The sequence below is a fragment of the Hippopotamus amphibius genome, chromosome 4 (genome assembly GCF_030028045.1).
Source record: "Hippopotamus amphibius kiboko isolate mHipAmp2 chromosome 4, mHipAmp2.hap2, whole genome shotgun sequence".
NCBI classification, from domain to species: Eukaryota; Metazoa; Chordata; class Mammalia; order Artiodactyla; family Hippopotamidae; genus Hippopotamus; species Hippopotamus amphibius.
This window is the reverse complement of record NC_080189.1, coordinates 117,607,651-117,628,827: the sequence shown is the minus strand read 5'-3', so window position 1 is coordinate 117,628,827 and position 21,177 is coordinate 117,607,651. Positions and strand designations below refer to the sequence as shown.

Below are 21,177 nucleotides of genomic sequence, written 5' to 3'. Positions count from 1 at the left end.
TCATTGTAAGCTCTTCTGTATGTGTTAATTTCACTTAGAATTTTATTGCATAGATTTCAATATATGTAGAACTTTTTGAAACCTCTAATGAATGAAAAATAGGGGGAAACAGAAGGTTACTTGATATTAATGAGTTCAGTGCTTGGCATGCTAATAGAATAGAAACATGCTTTGGTCTGAGAAAGGGGCCTAAAGGAAGTTGGCAGAGGAAGCTCTATGGTTGCAGAGAGAACATTAGAGACACAGTCCAGCTCTTCACTAACTGGATCGCAAGAGTATGTTTTAATTCATTCTAGCAGGAATTTAAGAGCTGATCCCCAGTGGGTGACATGCATCTGTCCTGTTGCATTTTGTTCCATAGAGTGACGGTGTGCAGCAGACAACCTACCTCGCCCAGCGGTACTCCCATGAAGCAGTGAGAGAGATCAGTAAACTTCGACCATCCCCAGAAAGAGACGCCCTCATACAGCTTTCGGAAATTGTGCTCACAAGAGAGAAATGACAACCCTTTGTTATTTCTGGCAGCTATTTTACCAGACTGTGCCTAAAGAATTTTGTGGAATATACTTTACTTCATGTGCAGGTAACCAAAAAATCATTTTAAAAAATCATTTCCACCTTATTAATGGGACTTTTTTTTATTGGCAAGTTTTTCAGAAAACTTTTTAAATGTAATTAAACCATCTGAATCTGTCATTCTAGTCCTATAAACTCTAATCGAGGTATCTTGATGGTTATATGTGGTTTTGTTTACACGGTTAATATCCCCATGTAAAGCCATTACACAAATAAATAATCAGCGTTGAAATTCAAATGGTTTATCTTGTTTCACCATAAGGGTAAAGGCCGTAAAACTGAAGTCTACATTTCAATCCACATTAGATTTTAACAGTATCCAAAATTTCATATAGGAGAATGGTTTATTATAAAAGACTGTACATAAAATTTAGACAACAGGTTATATACAAAATTAAGAGAACAGTCCACTTGAAAGAATGAAGAAGGTACCTGATCACTAGTGATACTGAAATCATGTTTAAAATTAACAAAGGCAAAATGCGTATGCAACAGTCACATTGATTTGGTAGCAATAGTCTAATTTTCAGAAATAAATGTTTTGCACTAGTCTTACCATTTACTATGCTGTTGTAAGTCTGTAATGCCCAGTACATAACTGTAATTTGAAATCCAAACAAATCCTCAATACACAGAAACCCACAATCGAGTGCTCTAATTTAATATCCTAGGCAACAAAGAATTATACACACGGTAAGAAGAGAAACATCCCTCTAACCCTCCCTTAAGAGGAGACACACAAAGTGCACGTGTTGCATTTCAATTATGTCAAAAGACAATACAAATCTGTTGGTCAGGTATATCCCTGTTCAATAATTAATACACGGCGCACCTTTTTTCCAATTATTTTATTTTTAAAATCTTTTTATGTTGCTAGTGCCAGGAATGGGTTAAACAGTGAGTATTCAAAAATCAACTGTATCCACTTCTACCAAAAAAAATATGGAAAAGATAATTATCATTTCCTTTCATTGAACCAGTATATAACAGTCCACTGGAAAACCAAAGGACTGATAGAGCAATCCTTAGGAATTTTACCTACAACATGTGCACTCTGACACATTTTCTTAGCTTTGAAAAAGTTACTTTAAAAAGGAATTCAGCAGACTGACTTGTAAATAACCATCTCAGGATTTTAAATTCTGCAAAAATCAGCCACTGCTGTTGGGATAGGTTGAGATAAGGCTAAAATTTTTTTTCCAAGTTAATATATTGAGAAAATAGAACCATAATTCTGCAATAAATCAGTATCTTTTATTTATTATTATTTTTTTAAAGCAAACCAGTGAAGGAAAGGACAAAAACCTTTGGTTCACTTATGTATTTATGAATGGAAAAAATTTATAATGTAAGTTCACTCATTAAAAACCTTAGGTATGAACTACAACATTACAGGTAACCCTTTTTTTGTTTTTGTTTCACATGGAGACCTTAGAGACTCAATTCGTTTCAAGAGACCTAAGTACGAGTGCTCCAAGGAGGTATCACACAAATTGGAAGCATCTTGGATTTTTTCAGTATATTTGAATACATAACTCTGTATGCATGCTTTCAACACACAGTATATTTCAAGAATGAGAGAGTCTAAACACAAAGTATGACCAGCACCAGCATTTCAGTTTTCTGATTTTCATATTAGTCTGACAGAGCGTTAGTAACCATGCGGCACTGAAACAGGTAATGGCACGATCTGAATCATGATGTGTTAAATATTACACCCCATACCCCCGAAGAGTTAGGCTGGTCATGAAGTTAACATTGTGTAAGTACGTCTATAAGCACAATCAGTGATGGCCAGCCTCTTGTAGAGACTGCCGTTAGCAGTACACCAACTGCCTCAGAGATGTATGCTTACAGGCAGACATTCAATTATACCAATAAAACAGCATGTCCTGAAAATATGGGCACATTTTAAAACATTTTAAGACAATTCTGTTAACCATAATAGTCCCACAGTATGACTGAGTGATAATAAGAACCTACTTTCAAAGCAAAAATTTAATCAGTATAGTGCATGATTGATTCCACATAGTTCCCAGGAAACAGACCAGTCACTCGATTGCAGACTCCTTCATACCAGCCGTCGTCGTTCTTCTTTATTACATAGATGATTGCACCCTCCATAAATGACAGCTCATCATCCTTGTCTTTTGTATAATCATATATTGCCACAACTATGGAGAAAAGAGTTGAAATACCACGTGAGTGCACGATACCCAGCATTTAATCGAATTTTAAAATGTAATGCCAATTAAAAGTATAGCAAAACCAACTATTTTAATGACAAGTCTTCATTCTTAAATCTATATATCCAGGTGGTCAAGTAGCCAACCATGTGCCTGAATCACTGGCTTGATCTTCGAGCCAAACTGACAACTAACTAGGTTAGAGACGTCAAGAGTTTCTGCCAATCTATTTAGGAAAGATGTCTGAATTTTATGACTTATTAGATGTTTCAATTCATTTGTTCAAATATCTACTGGGTGCCAAAGCACCATTTTTTCAAAATAACTATTGAGCAAATCTGCGTAGCCAATCAGTAAACCAGGTAACAACCCAAGCTATCTAATTGAAAAATCTCATCCTACTCAGCCCAGGAAAATATTTATGTAATTTATGGGGCTATACCTAGATTTAAACACACACACACACACACGCACACACACACTTCGCTACCTTAAAGATCAACAAGAATTTTTCTTTATTTTTAAAGGAGATGGGGCTATAGCTAGATTTAAATAAACACACACACTTCCCTACCTTAAAGATCAACAAGAATTTTCCTTTATTTTTAAAGGAGAAACAGGTGAGTAAAGACTCATAATTAAGACTTAGGAGAACCGTTTGGCAATTCTGTGATTATGCTAAGTTCAAAATATCCACCTCCTTTGCAAAGTGTTGTGGAAAGGCATCAAAAAGTTACTAGCTTTCCAAACTATCGGTTTATGAATTTAATTATTCCTTCCTTCTGCCTTTATAACACATAATTCTGAAATGTGCAATTCTCTAGTATATGTGAAACAGTATGTCATACAAATTTTTTTTTCATTTACTTACCTCATGTAGTTTTTTTCTTAAAATAGAGTTTTTAAGACATTTAAGATATTCTGGAACTCATTTTTCCCCTAAGAAAGGCTGCTTTGCCCCATAATTATTCTGAACCAGTGAATTATATTGACAACAAGGAGACATGCAGCACTGATCTACAGCATCTCTTGCTACATTAAAGCAGGCAGTCTTGCCCCTGCACACAGCCGTGTACCAAGTACACTCAGCAAGTCCACTCTCCTCCACTTAACCCTGCAGCCGACCCACGGCACTGTGATCACAAGCTCACAACACACCAGTTTCAAAAACACCAAAACATACAGAATAAATAGCACATTATTTTCCTAGTATTTCTGGCTAAATAACCACCCAAGAAAACCGAGTGACTGCTAGAGACAAACGTTTTCTTTGTATTCAGTCACATTGTGAGTGGTACAGATGACTTTTACGCTGATTATGACAACGCCTGATACCCTCAAAGCCATTTAGCAAAATGAAAATATTATTTCCTCGTGTTCTTAGTTCTGCCTGTACAAAAAGCTGATAACACTGTGCCCAATTAATCGTTTCTATTTTCCAAATCCCCTCTGTAAATGAAACTTGGTCCCACCTAACCTCCCCTCCCTCGGTGCATATATTCTCTCATATAATAACTCACTGCTGAGTATTTAAACACTAACAATTCAGTGTGGGTCCTACTCCATATAAAGATCTAAACTCTCTCTTCTATATGTACTTGCTGTAGGGCTCTTTGGAAATAGAAATCTAGTATTCTTATCTACATCTATCTACATGATGAACATTTGAAGATAGCTATCTAGTCCCTCTGAAATCTTTTCCTCAACTTAGAAACAATACTTTCAACTGTTTCTTTTTATAGATGTACTTTCTAGATATTTCAGCCTCCTGAATATCCTCCTCTGAAGGCATTCTTTATTTGCAAGATCTTTAAATGTGGTCCTCAAAATTAAACACAATATTAGTCTAATGTAAGTGAATATGACCAGATTTGTACATATTAGGTTGAAGTTCAGCTAATGTACCCTAAGAATCTGGCTTCTGGAACAGTCATATCATACTGTTGGATTAACATTCAATTGAAATCCTATTAAGCCAGGCTTTAAATCATGTTGTGATTTATAAAGGTGACTATTAAAGGCTTTAAATACAATCCTACTAAACATCAACTTTCTGATTTAGACTAGGAGTCAGCAAACAATGGCCCATGGCCAAATCCAAGCCAATGTCTTTTTGTCAATAAAATTTTACTGGGACACAGCCACATCAACTCACTTGTGTACTGTCTACTACTGTTATTTTTTGTTGGCTGGTTTTTTTCTTTTTTTTGGGGGGGGGGGGGTGGCGCTGTGCTGCATGGCTTATGAGACCTTAGGTCCCCAACCAGGGATTGAACCCAGGCCCTCAGCAGTGAAAGCATGGAGTCCTAACCACTGTACCACCAGGGAATTTCCAACGACTGCTTTTGTGTTAGAACAGTAGGGTTGAGTACTTGTGACAAGACTGAATCACCAGCAAAGTTTAAAATATTTCATTTTGTTGGGACTTCTCTTGTGGCGCAGTGGTTAAAAATCTGCCTGCCAATGCAGGGGACATGGGTTCAAGCCCTGGTCTGGGAAGATCCCACATGCTGCGGAGCAGCTAAGCCTGTGTGCCACAACTACGGAGCCCGTGTGCAGTAACTACTGAAGCCTGCGTACCCACAGCCAGTACTCCGCAACAAGAGAAGCCACCGCAATGAGAAGCCCGTGCACTGCAATGAAGAGTAACCCCCACTCGCCACAACTAGAGAGAAGCCCAAGTGCAGCAACAAAGACCCAACATGGCCAATAAATAAAAATTTAAAAACAAAACCGAAAATATTTCATTTTGCAATATATACAAATGTCAAATTACTATGTTGTACACCTGAAACTATCACAACATTGTAAATCAACTACACTCCAATTAAAAATAAAAATAAAAAATAAGAAGGAATCCTTGCTTTATAACTGGGACTGTACAGGAACTAAATCATGTTGGCTGGTAAAGCTATTCAAAACATGGAGAAACACTGGACTAGGTGTTCTTTACAGCTCTAAGATACTAGAATCAGTTCTTTCCCTTTACAGCAGTTCAGTGGTGACTGTACCTTACCTTTCTCAATATAATTCTTGGGGGCCCAAGCAGGATCCCCGTCTGCATAGGGATCGTTGTACTGAACCACTGCAGCCTCCTCATCTTCATAATCCACCGGTGGCGGCGGCGGCGGCGGTGGCGAGTCATCAAACATGGGGATGTCATCTGGTGGAGGGGGTGGTGGTGGAGTCGGACTGTCAGCAACTAAAAAATTCAGATACTCGATTTGAATCAGAAATTAGACTAAATGGAAATTCGTACGTTTCAGAAAGCTCTAATTCATCTACAGCATGCACTATAATAAAACATGCAATGATCAGAAATAAAAGCGTGGTGTGTTAAAGCTTCTACTGCTTTTAAGAATAATTTTGCAATAATAAAATGAGCTAAAAAATATTAGGAAGTACTACAAACTGATGAATACAGAGGTTAGGAGACAATGTGTCTTTTTATAAGACTATACAGGAGTAAAGAAGTTCCCTTATTCCAAGGCTCAGGTCAGAACAATGTCTCTTTAGTGAGTCTACCTCCTTCAAAGCCTTATGTCACATTTATCATGTGGATGAGAGTAAATGTTATGGATCACGTCAGTTTCATGGTTCGATAGCCACGCATATTCATGGCCCTGATTTTGGCTTTTCATTACCTTTCGGTCCACAGAAATAAGTCTTCAGTGGGTGGATGTGTGTTTATTTTTGGGTTTTTTTTTTGGAGAGAGGGAAAAAAAAAAGCTACTGGTATTAGGTATGCTTCTATGTGTAGGTTTTCTATTATTTAAACTTTAACAAGAGGAAGTAAATTTAAAATTAATTCCAAGCTAGTAAAAAAAAAAATCTCATTGAATATTTTCAAAAATGTTTGTATTCATAATCAGCTTTTTTTTTAGTTAATCAACTTCTTAAATGTAGAAAGCTAAGACTTTTGCATTATTGCTAGTAAAACTAAGAGTGGGATGAGGGAAAGACTAGATCCTAAAGATCCAATTTTCTAAGAATACATCCACAATAAAGATTTTAAAAACAAAGTGCTGCAGGAAGATGTTAAAAAAAACACACACAACAAAAACAGAAAGGAACTAAAATCATGCAAAACAATAAAAACGACTTACACCTCAAATTCGAGATGGTCGTGGTATGTGTATGTGTGTGATTTAAATAATCAAAGGTGTAAGCAGTGAAATGGGAAAATGTCAGGCTAGAACTGTGTTCAATGAACTATTATGACACCAGGTAACAAATGCTCCCAATATTAAGGAATTCAGAGCTGAAGCACAACTAATTCTTAAATTTCTGATTGACAAATTTCTTTAAAAGTTAAAGACATATGAAAATGCTCTCACACAAACTGATACAGGAATTATACAGTATCTGCAGGGGAGAAATTCAGAATACCAACACACTAACTCAAATGCCAATTTCTGGGGCTATGTGATCAAAGAAAACAGTCATCATCTATTTGTAATATAGTTTTAAAGTTTTCTACACCCTATTTGGAATAATGCGGTGAGACTATAACCAAGGAATCCAGATTTAAAATATATGCAGATAATAACCCTACTTGATAACCACTTGAATTCTGTGATTTCTATTTTATCCTGTTGGGGGATGAAAAAGACTATGAGGAAACAAACCCTGTGCGCTGATGCTCTTTCCACAAGCTCTCAAACAGCAGCACGATTTTATTTTCCTCCAAACGCTAAGGTCCATTCTATTTCTGCCCATCCCTTCTCCATAAAGCTTGCGAATATTGAGAAGAAAATGCATGTGAATCCCTTCTGACCTTAAAGAGCCACAGCTCATATCCTTAATATGGCTTAATGTGTAAATTATATATGTTTGCCTGAATTCTTAAAGCACATGCACTCTTCATTTATACATAACTTACTAGTTCAATGTTTTCCCTCAATTCTGTTTATGTCCAACTGCTGTTAATCTACATTGGCTTATCTTCAAATCACATACACTGGGGCAAGAGTCTGGTCAGTCTAATTTTCTGTGCATAATACTCTGCCTAGCACCACGCGTAATTAGTTCAATAACGCTTTCTGATGTTAATCATAAACAGATGTAAACACACCGCTTTTTTTAGAGGCTCATGTCTGAAACTGAAACACACTGATTAATAGGTTAACTGCTATGTGCATTCAATATCGCCAATCTGAGCGCCATAAATGTTTACAAGGACACAGAAAATTTGTAATTCATAAAACATTTAAGATATTGATACACAATTTATCAACAATCTTCCTAACATGCTTTCAAAGAAAACAGACACCAAATAAAGCTGGGCATTCTGCAGCACAAGGAGAATTACTGACTTGAATTCATATGTTTGGGAAAAAGAGCTAAAATAGTACCTTGGGCCTCTTTTAGCAAAGACCATGCATGTACATTAACACTGAATTTCTATAATAAAGGGGTTAACCAAAAGCCTAATCAGTGGGCTTTGGATTCACTAAAGGGATGTTTATTATGGCCATTTTTACATATTTCCTAAAAATTCTTGGCTATAAGGCAGTTCAAAGGTTGAACTGGCTTAATTTTTAAACTCTTACAGCATTAAGGACCAGCGATTTACCTTCATCCACTTATTTTTAAAACAATGAGTCACTTATCTTTACATGTTTAAACACATTAGTTTCCAAACAAATGTAAACGATAAGGTTGGTTTATGCTCGCAAGTTTCAACATTATGAAACTAAATGTTTTACAGAAAGCCCATTAAATAACACATTTCTTAAAGGTAGGGACTTTGTCTTAGACTATGTGTATTCCTCCCAGAGCCTAAGACAGAACACTGAATAAACAAATACTTGGCTGGACAAAGGGAGGAAATGTGGAGAATGATAAAGCTGGGTCAGCAAAAGCTGCACAGTGGAATTTACCACCGTGTTTTCTCCTGGAAGATGGGCTGGCTGGTCATGGGATTTACCCATTCCTTCAAACCATTCTGAGATAAAGGTGAGGATCCCAACGGAAGTGATTTAGTACTAGACCATCTTACCAGCTTAATCTCAACAGCTATTTTGGTATAATTCAGTAATAGGGGTATTTTTCATTTTGCCAAATAACATTCACTATGATCATATAGTTAGGATTCTATCTCCCTGAATGTCAAAGTAATCAGGAAGTAATATAAAAACTACTCTATCCTAATTAAATCCATATATTCGAAATAATTTCCAAAAGTCATTAAACGTTATCTTCTTTCAGAGAAGACTTAAAAAGCTGACAGATTTACATGTTCAGAAATCATCCTCATGGGCCCACACGTAGCCAAAACATGACGCTTATTCTACATCGATTATCTATAATTTACTTATTCTTGCAGATTCATTTTTATCCTAACAAGAAATCTTTACATAGGTTCAAAATGATTTAGTATAAAAATCTGAGGCTACAAAGTTTCCTCCAAAAATGTTTTGTAACCAAAGGAGAAAAAAAAAGAAAAAAGAAACTAAAAAATGAAAAACTAAATAAAACAAAACACCCATCCAAACTGCATAATAAATTTAATCTCACAGTGTAACTATCTATATATCTTGATGAGTTTGCTGGCAACAGAAAACTAATTCTCCTAGTAACTACTGAAAGCTAGCAATTTCCACACAATTTGAATTTTTGAGTGTGACTATGCTTTCCTTAATCTGCAAAGATCAGACTTAATGTTTTACAGCATGTAAATACATAAGAAGACTGCAGTTCTGGAAGTCGTCTGAGCCAGCAAGCATGCACACAGCGGAAAACTGAAGCTCGTGCTCTTCAGTTTCAATAACGGATCTGCACCTATTTTCAAGATAAGATTAGCTTCTCAATACAAGTAAGGAAAATGACGCCTCATCAGCCATGCATGCTATAAGGAGACAGCCTCTACTCTTGGATAGCTCGGTTTTTCCAAACTTACTGTTTTCCTGCACCCTGGCCACGAAGCCTGTGAGAGGTATCTGTGGAGTCAACTGAGGCATAGGGGGAGGGGGTGGAGCAATAGAAACTGGCGGCAACAACACAGCAATGGGGGAAGTAAAACAGATAAAGGAAAGAAAAGGAAACAAACAAAAAGCAGAAGTCAGTTACAAGGACCACAAACATAAGTATGCAAAGAACAGTTTGCAAATGAAACAAAACAAAACAAAAAACAAAACAAAAACCTGCAGAACCTTCTTCAAGTTCATGTCCCACGAGCAAACCTAAAGCTGAGTTGTGCTTAGCTAGCTGGTTAATTTTATTAAAAAACAAATACCTTTATTTTAATCCTAATGTTATGTTGTTTGGGGAAGACTTACATTTACCATCACCTTCACTTTCACACTGAAAGTTCAGAATTCTAAAGAAAGACTTTAAAAAAACAGGTAACAGTGAAATACCAGTAAAGGTTTCCAGGATATTGTGTCTTTGCCTTCTCTCTCTAGCCTAGCAGGACAATGTTGTAAATCAGAACCCAAATAAACAAAACAAACATGTTATGCAATAGCCGTTTATTCTATGTATAAATAAATGCATTAATAGCAGGTTTCCTTTAAAAATAGTTCTTATTATATATCTAAATTTAAACATGGCTCTCTAGGAAAAACCCTTGTTTGTAAAACAAGGTTGTTATTATTTAACTTTAGTTTTATTTTTAAAGACACCACTCTTAAATTTACTAGGGAGTAAGAGTGCTCCATATATCATGTTCATTGTTCACTGAATTTCATGGGATATTTCAAGTGACCTTCTACCTTTCATCACTATTCTGAAAAAGGAAACCTAACAGTAAGTTAAAATATGCAATTATGTGCATTAAAGTAATTTCTAAAGAGTCACTGGGTGGCTGGAAACACTCCATCTTCCTTCTGGAGAACACATAATTCACAGGAAATTAACACCAAATGCTCATGGGGGCAACAAATGCATGAAAACTTACAACTCTCTAGAAGTAAGTATTCTTATGTTTACCACCCTGTCTTATTCTAACAAGGCAGAGATGGCCAAAGATTGCTCAGAAAAAAATCAATAGAACTGAATCACAAAATTCAGTTTACTGGTAGTCACCAAAAAGTGACACTAAATTGACAGGGAAAAACTGCTTGGCCCTCAAGGATCAATGAATTGAAAGATTGTTTCAAGTAATCCAATCTGCACATTCTGTTTGCTAAGCATAAAAATATGAAAGGTGTTCAGGGTACAAATAAGCAACAACTTAACAAAGCAATATATGTGCATTAATATTCACTGTATGGCTAAAAGTAACAGTCCGTTCACTATGAGATTTGTCCTGGTTCATTCTGATACCCTGTATACAGTATATACACATATGAGATACTTCTAATAAATAAAACATTATAGCTTTTTAACTTAAAAACAAAAACTCCCACAAGCCTAAAAAAATGTTTTAGAAACAACCCTTAGTAACGAGCCATGCTGGTTAGTACATGAAGAAAAAGAAAGGCTGTGTTGTGACAACACTAATCATTATCACCATGTTTAGACAGAAGGGGTGTATGCACATCACAACACTAACAACAGTCACACACCACCACTACTGCAACAGCAACAGTGACTCAGGCTGAAGGGTAATTAATTTGACAACACATAATAATCTACTTAAAAACTGAGGCTAAATTTGCTTTACAATATCCAAAAATACAGACATTCAGTAATGAAAATGTCTTGTTTCAGGATAAGCAACCCACCCAAGAACTGTTACAACAGAACTACACAATCATGCATTGGGTGAAGAGTCACCAGGAACCCTATTTGTGGAGCAAACTGAGGAAAAGAGAAAAAATGAACACAAAGATGGGATCTAAAAATACAGCATAATGTGAAAAAAAATTAAAAGTTCATGAAACTAGTGAGACTAGGATTAACTGTGGAATTCTCAGCCGCCAGCTACTTTTCATTACCAAAAGGAGACCAGGGTAAATGTGAGGTAAAATTCTAACTGGTAAAGTTGCTTAGTAGCTTGGATGAAAATTTTAGTGTGGAAAAGGGTTGTATAAATTTTGGGATTATCTGTGAGTTGTGATATTTCTGCTAAAGTGGTTTTCAATTCTTCGGAGCTTTTTTGTTTGTTTATAACACAATTAGTCTTTAAAATTTAACCAAAAAAAAAAAAGAGAGAGAACTTTCCTCTTAGCTCTACTTTAAAACACTTGTTCTACTTTTTATTTATGCATCATAAATAAAAAGAACTTAAAAGTAACTTCCCATGTAAGTATGGAGTATTCAGTGTTTTTAGGTAAAGTAACACAACATAACATGCAGCTCTAGAAAGTAGCTACAAAAGCCACATGGGAAAGTGTTTCAGTCTATGCCTGATGACCACCGCTTCAAGCCAATAACAAGTACTGAACAACTGGCTCATTTCAGATTTCTCCTGGTTGGACTGAGCACCTTGATATGCAAAGTGAAATTAATGACTACCCTAAGCAATTTGAACTTTCTCACATTTTATGCCAAAGCTATTTTCTAATCTTATCAGCCTTTAAACACTGACTGCAGTTAGTGTTGAGATGTGCAATTTGAGGTGAACAGAAAGAAATCAAAAGAAAGTCCTCCCCACTGTTATAATTATGAGAGACAGAATAAGCAGGCATCACAAATGGTTTTTAATGGTTTGGAACTCATTTCAGTATAGGTTAACAAGCTTAAAAGTGATAGCCAGCAATTTCGTTATATTATGGTAAAGAAAAATTGTCACAATGTTTTTCATTTTACTGTTACTGAACTGTATCAAATGTGCCAATAAAAATAAATCCAGCTTAATTAATTTCAGTGTTTTTCTTCTCTAGTTCTACTCAGAGTAGTAAACATTTCATCAGTTAAATTTTAGTATACAAGCATACTCGGTTAAGTCTGAATTTTTTTGAAAGTGACACGCAATTATTCTTAAAATGATACGATTCAAGGGTTTTTGTTTTTTGGTTTTTGGCCATACCGTAAGGGATCTTAGTTCCCGGGCCAGGGCTCAAACCCACGCCCCCAGCAGTGAAGCGCGGAGTCCTAACCACTGGAACGCCAGGGAAGTCCCCAAGGTCTATAGCGTCTTAAAACAAACATAAACATGAAACAACACGGTTTCAATTGTTGTCTATCACTGGCAAGAATAACAGTTTCAAATAATTTCCTTCAAAAGGAGCTCCACTGCTGCCATACGCCTGCAAAGCACAAGCTTACTTGAATTCTGAGAATAAAGTGGGCCTCCATTAACATGAGGCTGAGCAGAAAACTGAGCCGTCACAGAGGGAGTCCGTCTGTATCCACCAGAAGATGTCGAGGAAGTGGTAGAGTTGTGTCGAGAAATCTGCCTGGTCATTGTGCCATACTGGGAACCAGGAGCTGAGCCCGGGGCTGCTGAAAAGCATTAGTCAAAGGCAACCAACAAAGAACTTGAGCATCACACGTCACGTCACCTCCAGTGGCAGGACAAAGAGAGGGGGAGTCTCAGCACAAAATAAAGAGAAAAGTAAAGATAAAACACAAATAGCTCTATCTCTGAAGTTATAAAAAGAAGGAAAAACAGATATTGTGTGGAAAGTCCCAAAGTAAATAAGTAAATAACATTCTTAAGCCTTTTAATTTAGCATAATCCCAAATGGTATTTTGCTAATAAAATGTATAATTTTTTGGTATCATTTTAGAACATACAGCTTTTATTCGTCAACTGTGTCTCTCCAACAAAATAAGTACCAAATGATAGTCTGAGGTGGAAAGCATCAGGTTTCAGCTGTGAATGTCTTAATATCTGGTTTACAAACTTCTTCCTTTCCACTGGCAAACCTTTAGAAGCACAGTATAAGAATCTATCCAGCCAAACCCAGCTTAAAATATAAAATTTAAACAGTTAAGCATATTTCCCAATGTGGTACTATATTTATTTGAATGTTTAATGTATTAGCAGTTATTACCAATACATATTATAGTAGAATCATTTTTAAGAGAAGTACAATTTCTAGTTTCAAAGCACTTTATATATATACATATAATGTCAGATTTGTTGCATATCTCCAAGATTTTAAGAGTTACACACTTTGCCCTATCACTTACATTTCTGTAACTGATAAAGCTGAAAAAACTTTATAGACTCTATAAAACATGGACACTGTAAGGCAGCTTTGTGTAGAAAATCCATTATCTTTTTCCATATACTTGGAGGGCTTTTTTCCCATACTACACCCAAAGCAATTTTTTTTTTAATTATCATGCATATCTAAACTAACTAAAGCATTAACAATACTTAAAATTTTATTCAATGTCATCTTTACCAACATTTCAAAAGTTAAAAATTTTAAAGGTTAATATAAAGTTCAAAGCCTCTAAAGTTCACTATACCTTCCAAAGGTAACTTCAAGATTAACATTATCCTCCCAAACATCTGATCATGACTGAGTAAATAAAGACAACATCCTGGTTTCCTTTGATTGGGCTGTATAATTTAACCTCTCCTAGGAGTCATACAAATGATTAGAAAAAACCATACAGCAGAGGTTGTTCATTAAAAGAGGTGCTAATATTTAAAGTTTTGGAGCTCCCAAGCCACAGGCAGTCACTAATTATTTAACTCATCCACATGCTCATTTTCTAAACAGAAACACACTTTTTAAATAAGAGTCTATTCAAATGCCTTCGTGAATGACTAATTCTGTACAGGTAAGTTTTCCAAAGAGCTAAGAAGTAACCTTTAACCATTTTTAATAGAAGTATCAATAAAATGATTTTTATATTCCTTAAACTTGTATAAAAACTGTATAAAATCCAGGTTATTTTTCTTGGTGACTTAAAACCAAAATCAAGCTATTTATAGTAGTTCATCCAAACTATGCCTATTTTAGAATTTATTTTAATATTTTATTATGAAATAAATCATAATACCAAAGGGTGTGTGATTAATATATACATAATTATACATGCTATATATATAAATAATATATATATACATATACTAATATGTATTATATAATTATAGTGGTTACATGTAATTTGTTTACATAAATATTATTTATATATATTTATATATATATATAATTAAAGGAAAAATAAGATAAATACTCAGCTCCAAGAACTAGAATAATACCAGTATCACTGAAGCTTCCTGTTTGCCCCTTCTGGATCCCAACTCCAAAAGGTATGTGTTAAACATTCTCTTTCTTCACTGTACAGTAAGTTCCCTACATATGAACTTACAAAGATGTGAACATGCGTTCACATGTCCAATCATGTAAAGTTAGTTCATGTGTCCAGTGTATATTATCACGTGCGTGCATCCTCTACAAGTGGTTGTGCCTTTGTGTATTTTACTGTACAGTACTATATGGAGTACAGTATTACAGTATCTTTATTTCAAGCCCAGGAAGCAAGTGTAAAAGCAGCGGTGATGTAGCTGGCACTACTGTACTTTTCAAGGTTCTGTATTGTAAGATGAAAAATGTTTTATTTTTTGTGTTTATTTGTTATGCATTATTTGTGTGGAATGTATTATGAACCTATTACAGTACAGTACTACATAGCCTACTGTTGTTAGTTGGGCACCTAGGCTAACTTTGTTAGACTTACAAACAAATGGACTTAATAAATGTACTCTAGGAACGGAACTCAGTTGCATGTAGGGGACTTATTGTATACAGTTTTATAAAAATCACAGATAATTATAACCTTAAACAATACACAGATCTTGTAAATTTACAAACTTTCATAATGGAATGAGTAGTCTGATTATGTATTCTTGCTATTTCCCTTTGATATTATCTTTTAAGCTTCATCCATGTTGATAAGTATATCACTATATCATTCATTTTTATTGATTTTCATATGAACATGCTGGAATTATTTATGCATTCCACTGTTAGACATTTGGGTTGCATCCAGATTTTTGCTATTATTATTATACCACCACTGTGAACATTCCTAACTATGGTTCCTAAGTTTCTCTGGAACAATGGTTCTCAAACTTCAGCATTGTTCAGAATTTCACCTTGAGGGCTTGTTATACTACAGGCTGCCGGGCTCTAGTCTCAGGATTTCTGAATGAGCAGGTCTGGAATGGGACCTGAGAAATTACATTCCTAACTAGCTCCCCATGCTGCTGCTGCTGCTGCTGGTCTGGAAATCATATCCCAAAAGCCACGGCTCTAGTACAGTGGTTTTTAAACTTTATGGTCTTAGGGTCCACTCTAAAATTACAGAACCTCAAAAAAAAATTTTGTTGAAGTGGGTTATATAATATCAGAAATTAATTACTGTAGTTAATTAACATATTAGAAACTAAAACCGATTTATCTTTAAAACACATGAATACACAAATACACAATCCATTAGCTGTCAATGATGTTATCATATGTCATGTAGTCTCTGGAAAATTCCACTGTGTACTTGTACCAGAATTAGAATGAAAAAGGCAAATAAGTCTTAGTATTATTATGGATATAGTTCTGAACTCAAAAACTTCACGAAAGAATTTTGGCAGCCCCCAGGAGTTCCATGACCATATTCTGAGAACCAGTACTCTAGGGTAAAAATCTAGAAATGAAACAGATAAATCTAAGGTAGAAACCTGGTTCAACCTGACTGGGTAACAACAAATTATGTTCTAAAGTGAGTGTATCAACAAACTCCCACCAGCAATGTACCTTTCTGTTACTGCACATCCTCATCAACATTTGCTACTAGTGGACTTCTACATTTTCACCTCTCTGGTAGCTATAAAATAGTATCTTGTAGTTTTTATTTTTTTTCCTGATTATTAATTAGGTTGAGGGCATTCTTCTTCCACATGGACTTTCTGCCAACAATTTCTATTACTAGGGTTTCTTTCTTATTACTTCCTTCCCCCCTTTTCCTCTGAGTACAAGTGCCAATGTTTTGAAAAGAAGTTCCTAGATGGCTTTATTTCACCTAAGCTCTCATTATTTGAAACAGCTCTTTATCCATTTCCACCCAAATGCTACTGTGCATTTCTAGGCTGAATGGTTTTATACCGAGTCTATATTTGGAACTCCTTGTATGTTCAATCTGGTCTCCCCGAGCTTGGGAACAATTTAAATGTTTTTTATTGAACAAAATGTCTCATGGCATCCTTAGATGCCATAAATAGGGGCTATATCAGAGGTTTTCAACTGTGATCCACCGGAAGGACTCAGAGTACCCCACACCACACATCATTCTTTCATTTTTCTTCCTCCTGTCCCCTGTCTTCACCCCACTCCTTTGACTGTTGTATAAACCAGGGAGTTCCAAATCAAGTTTCACTTTAAAAAAATAGTACGTCATTAATAAAAAAATTTTTTTGAACAATCACTGCTATAATATTCATAGAAAAATCTAAACAAAGCAAATGCAAACCACATTATATTGGTTACAAACTAGCCATGGAAGCATTTGACATCACAGAGAAGTTTCTATGTAACTTCAGAGGCCTTTCACCAGAAGAAATTAGTGTAAATTAGATTTAATACTTTAAACTTTGTATCACTACCTACAACCTAATAACTACAAAAGCTAGCCCTCTAACAGAGGAGTTTACTATGAACTACACACAGTGAGTTAAACCACTGCAATGGCTACAGTCTCACCTATCACAGTGCTCACAGGCAGAAGTGGAGGAAGAGGTGGTGCTGCTGGAGCTCCAGAAGGAGGAGGGACAGAAATGTTTTCTAATAAAACAGTTTATAATTCAGGTCAGAGTGCAAGAAAGAGAACTAATCATTCTTAAACAGTAAGAAAGTTCGTTTTGGAAAGAAGGAAAAAAAAAAAAAAGAGAGACACCCCCATATGTAAAGCATGTGCAAATGAATAAGAATCTTGCTAGGTAGAACTAGGTAGAAAGGCTACTGAGTTCACACTTTCATTAACTATAAAATATGCCTGTTTTTATATGTAGCTTTTTCTCTTTTCTCAACAACATCCTTGAGAAACTAAGAATTTTTCCCTAACAAGTTTTGATTATCAAACTTACTTTTAAAACGTGTATTTTTAACACCATAACATCTTCCTTTCATTTACTAAATATCAAAGGACCAATTTAATGCTCTGCTATGATTTCTTCAGTTTTTATATAATCTAAAAAGTAACAGAGCTTTTCCTAGTTTAATCCCACTTTATATTCATGGCATTTTACTGAAATATGTATTAAATATCATACATAAATGTAGCAAAGTCACAGAACCAGCTCACACCAGAGCTGACATATTTACTAGCCTACAAGGCAACACCAAAGTTCCATGATACACAACTCACATTAAAGACAATGATCTTTCGGTTGAATTATCGACAATATTGGTTTGCTCCTGAAATAATAAATATCATTCTTGACTAGTGCCCAAGGCAAGATTTCCAAAGCAAAATGGCCAAAGTTACTCAATAAAGCTATTTAATATGCTTTTTTTTTAATAAGTAAGGAGAAACAGCTGCAAAACTCTGAGGACTGAAAACCAATCAAATTTTTTAAAAAAATTTGTTCATTTCATTCTGGCAACAATCACATAAACTTAATAAACAGTTTTGTCTAATGTAACTAAATTATTTCAGACTTCGGTAATAAAGCTCATAACTACTACCACATATGACAATGGGTGAGCAGACGACATACCTGGTCCAATAGTGGGTGGTGAGGGTGTAGGCACGGCAATGGGAATGCCAATACTGCTGCCGCCACTGTTCTCTCGGCTGCCACTTCCTCCGCTGCTTCCACTGCACAGGAGAGAGAGATCACGAAAACAGCAACCAGCTCAAAGCCACTAAGCACTCCTTTTATGACATGTGTGTGCATGTATGTATACACACTGATATATAAAGAAAACAGTCCAATACAAACTTTAACCCTAATTACTTGAAGTGATTTTTGTGTTTCACTCTCTCCATCTACTGAAGAAATACAGTCATATAACACTCAGAACTATAAAAGATCATTGAGAAATGAATGACCAATAGTACATCTAATAGTACAATGAGTCAACAAGGATTTATTGAAAACCTTGTATAAACAGCAGTGAACAAACAAGACATGAACTACATTGTCATGGAGCTCTTTGCTGAGAATGGGAAAACTGACATTAAAAAATAGTGTGATGGAAGCCACAAAAGATATTACAGAAGTTAATAAAAATGGTAACCAGTTTTAGTCTGAAATTAGTATATAAGCCTCCACTCATCACAAAAAATGTCAACAAGACGAAAATTTTTGGAAAAAATGAGCAAATGACAAAAAATAAGACAATAATGAAGTTTCAGCAAGGAACATGCTAGTACAGTTGACCCTACTAAACTCTAACCAATTACTTCTATGGATTCACTGTCCCTTTAGGTATACAACCTCACACTGACCAGCTTTAGTAATGCATGCGTGCACATGTCTGCAAATATACATATGTACACGTGTAGCCTTAAGCTCCATATTATACTTTTAAAAATCAACATCATTGGCTCAACAGGCCCAGAAACTCAACAAGGCAGTGATTTGCACTGCCTAGATAAATTTTTTTTCTCCAATATGATCATTCTATAATTACATTATCACATACTAATAGAAAGGGAAAAGAGCTATTTATATAACAAAAATAGCTTTGATATGGAGGCCTCCCTACTCCCAAGCTGGCCAATACTCTGCTTTCTGCCACCACCATATGACAGACAGATGAATATTTTTGCACTTATGCACTTCTACAATTACTGGCTTATGTGCCTTTGTTAAAAAAAACATGGGAGGTTGGCAGGTTACAGCCCGTGGGCCAAATTTGGCCCACGGTCTGATTTTTACTATAGCTGAGAACATTTTTTTTACATTTTAATTAGTACAAAAAAAATCAAAGGAGGAATAATATTTTATGACACATTAAGACTATACATATGAAATTCAAATTTCAGTGCCATATATAAAGTTCCACTGGAACACAGCCATGTTCATTCATTTACGTGCTGCTGGTGGCTGCTCTCATGCTACAATGATAGAGCTGAGTAATTGCAGCAGAGACCATATGAACCACAAATCCTAAAGTATTGACAATCTGGCCCTTTAAAGAAAGTCTGTTGATCCCTGTTCTAACAGAACAAGCTCCTGAAAAAAAGAACTATATCTCATTGGGATATCCCTAGTATCTAATGAAGTAACTTATTGAATATTATTAAACTATTCCTACATCCACTATAAAGAAAAACCATGCTTTGATATAATAATTCAATAATAAACATATGAAAAAAACCAAACAATTTTGGTCCCCAATGAACTGATCCTGATTCAGGAACTGCAGATATTGATATGACAATTTATTTACTAACAGTAGCAATAGCAACAAATAACCATTACATAGTATCTAAGAACTTGATATCCCATGTAAATGAATCCCCCAAAATGATTTTACCAAGCTGTATCCCTAACAAAAGCAACCTCAAAGTCAAGGTAAAGCGGTTCCTTGCCCAAGTTACTAAGTGAGAGGTAAAAATCGAAGAATAAAACAAATTCAGCTATTCAATAAATTTGTCTGGCTGAATAAAAGTACCCCAAAATAAAGTGGCTACTTCTGAGAGGAAGAAGGTACAGGCAATAATTGGCAAAGGGCCTGAGGAGTTGCAATAATGTTCCTTTTCTGATCTGGGTGATGGTTACATGACTATATTCAATTTTTATTAATACATCAAGTTGTTATACTTAATAAACTATATACTTTTCTGAATGTATGTGATGTTCCATAACCAAGTTTTTAAAAATCCAGTGTGTTTGCTGATTTATAGAACTTTTTTTAAAACAATTTATACAACATATTCCAGTACATCAACTCTCTTAAGAAATCTTTCCTCAGATCTAAACTGTCTTCTTTCCTCAAACCTCTTAACATTTAAATCACACTGTATAGTTTATGATATTGAATCTTTTATCCAAAAAATTTAAGAGTGGTTACCTTGATCTTTTCTAAAAGACTATTTTTTAAAAAACATTCTTTAGACTTCAACCAAATATACATTTGTACCTCTGTCAAAGGAGGAAATACTAGCAATCTGCTAGCAGTATAAACAGATACTAAAAAAAATCTAAAAAACAGAAGTTATGACATATACAGGAACATATACAATATTATCACCCTCAACTTTTCCATTCTATATTAGCATCAGAGGAGCACTTTAACTTTACCAGCAACTCTATAGGAGTTTGTTATCACTCAATAACACACATTCTCAGATGTTCAAAGGCTCAACCTGGAAATTTACCTGTGTGTCCTCGGTCTCTGATTTAGAGAAGCTGTCCTGCCTGGACTATGCTGACTTCCAAGCCTAGCAGGACTTGTCATGTAGTCATTAGGAACTGTTGGAGGTTTAACAGGTTCCAGGGTTTTGTAAGGAGTATTTCGTCTAAAGAAGCATAACAGAGAAAGGAATAATGAACTAAGAAAGATAAAATGGTATTTTCTCCCAAATTTGTGATTGTCCCTTTATAACCAAGTATAATACA

The 21,177-nt window shown here is 35.3% G+C and overlaps 2 protein-coding genes across 32 annotated transcripts in view; one reads left to right on the top strand and one right to left on the bottom strand.

Moving 5' to 3' along the window:
- Positions 1–808, top strand: part of PDSS1 (decaprenyl diphosphate synthase subunit 1) — a 37,966-nt gene extending 37,158 nt beyond the window's left edge. For all 5 annotated transcript variants that reach the window (XM_057732274.1, XM_057732275.1, XM_057732277.1 and 2 more), the window contains one exon: positions 362–808. In XM_057732274.1, the coding sequence (XP_057588257.1) occupies positions 362–502 (141 nt within the window). In that variant the 3' untranslated portion in view covers positions 503–808. The remainder of the gene's footprint in view (positions 1–361) is intronic.
- Positions 803–21,177, bottom strand: part of ABI1 (abl interactor 1) — a 94,074-nt gene continuing 73,699 nt past the window's right edge. For 8 of the 27 annotated variants that reach the window (XM_057732244.1, XM_057732246.1, XM_057732248.1 and 5 more), the window contains 6 exons: positions 20,937–21,077; positions 18,325–18,425; positions 12,918–13,094; positions 9,664–9,750; positions 5,779–5,964; positions 803–2,750 (listed from right to left, as the gene is read on the bottom strand). In XM_057732244.1, coding sequence (XP_057588227.1) covers positions 2,575–2,750; positions 5,779–5,964; positions 9,664–9,750; positions 12,918–13,094; positions 18,325–18,425; positions 20,937–21,077 — 868 coding nt within the window. In that variant the 3' untranslated portion in view covers positions 803–2,574. Of the gene's footprint in view, positions 2,751–5,778; positions 5,965–9,663; positions 9,751–12,678; positions 12,787–12,917; positions 13,095–17,308; positions 17,390–18,324; positions 18,426–20,936; positions 21,078–21,177 lie in introns of all 27 variants that reach the window. The other 19 variants (XM_057732273.1, XM_057732251.1, XM_057732257.1 and 16 more) reach the window with 9 other exon arrangements.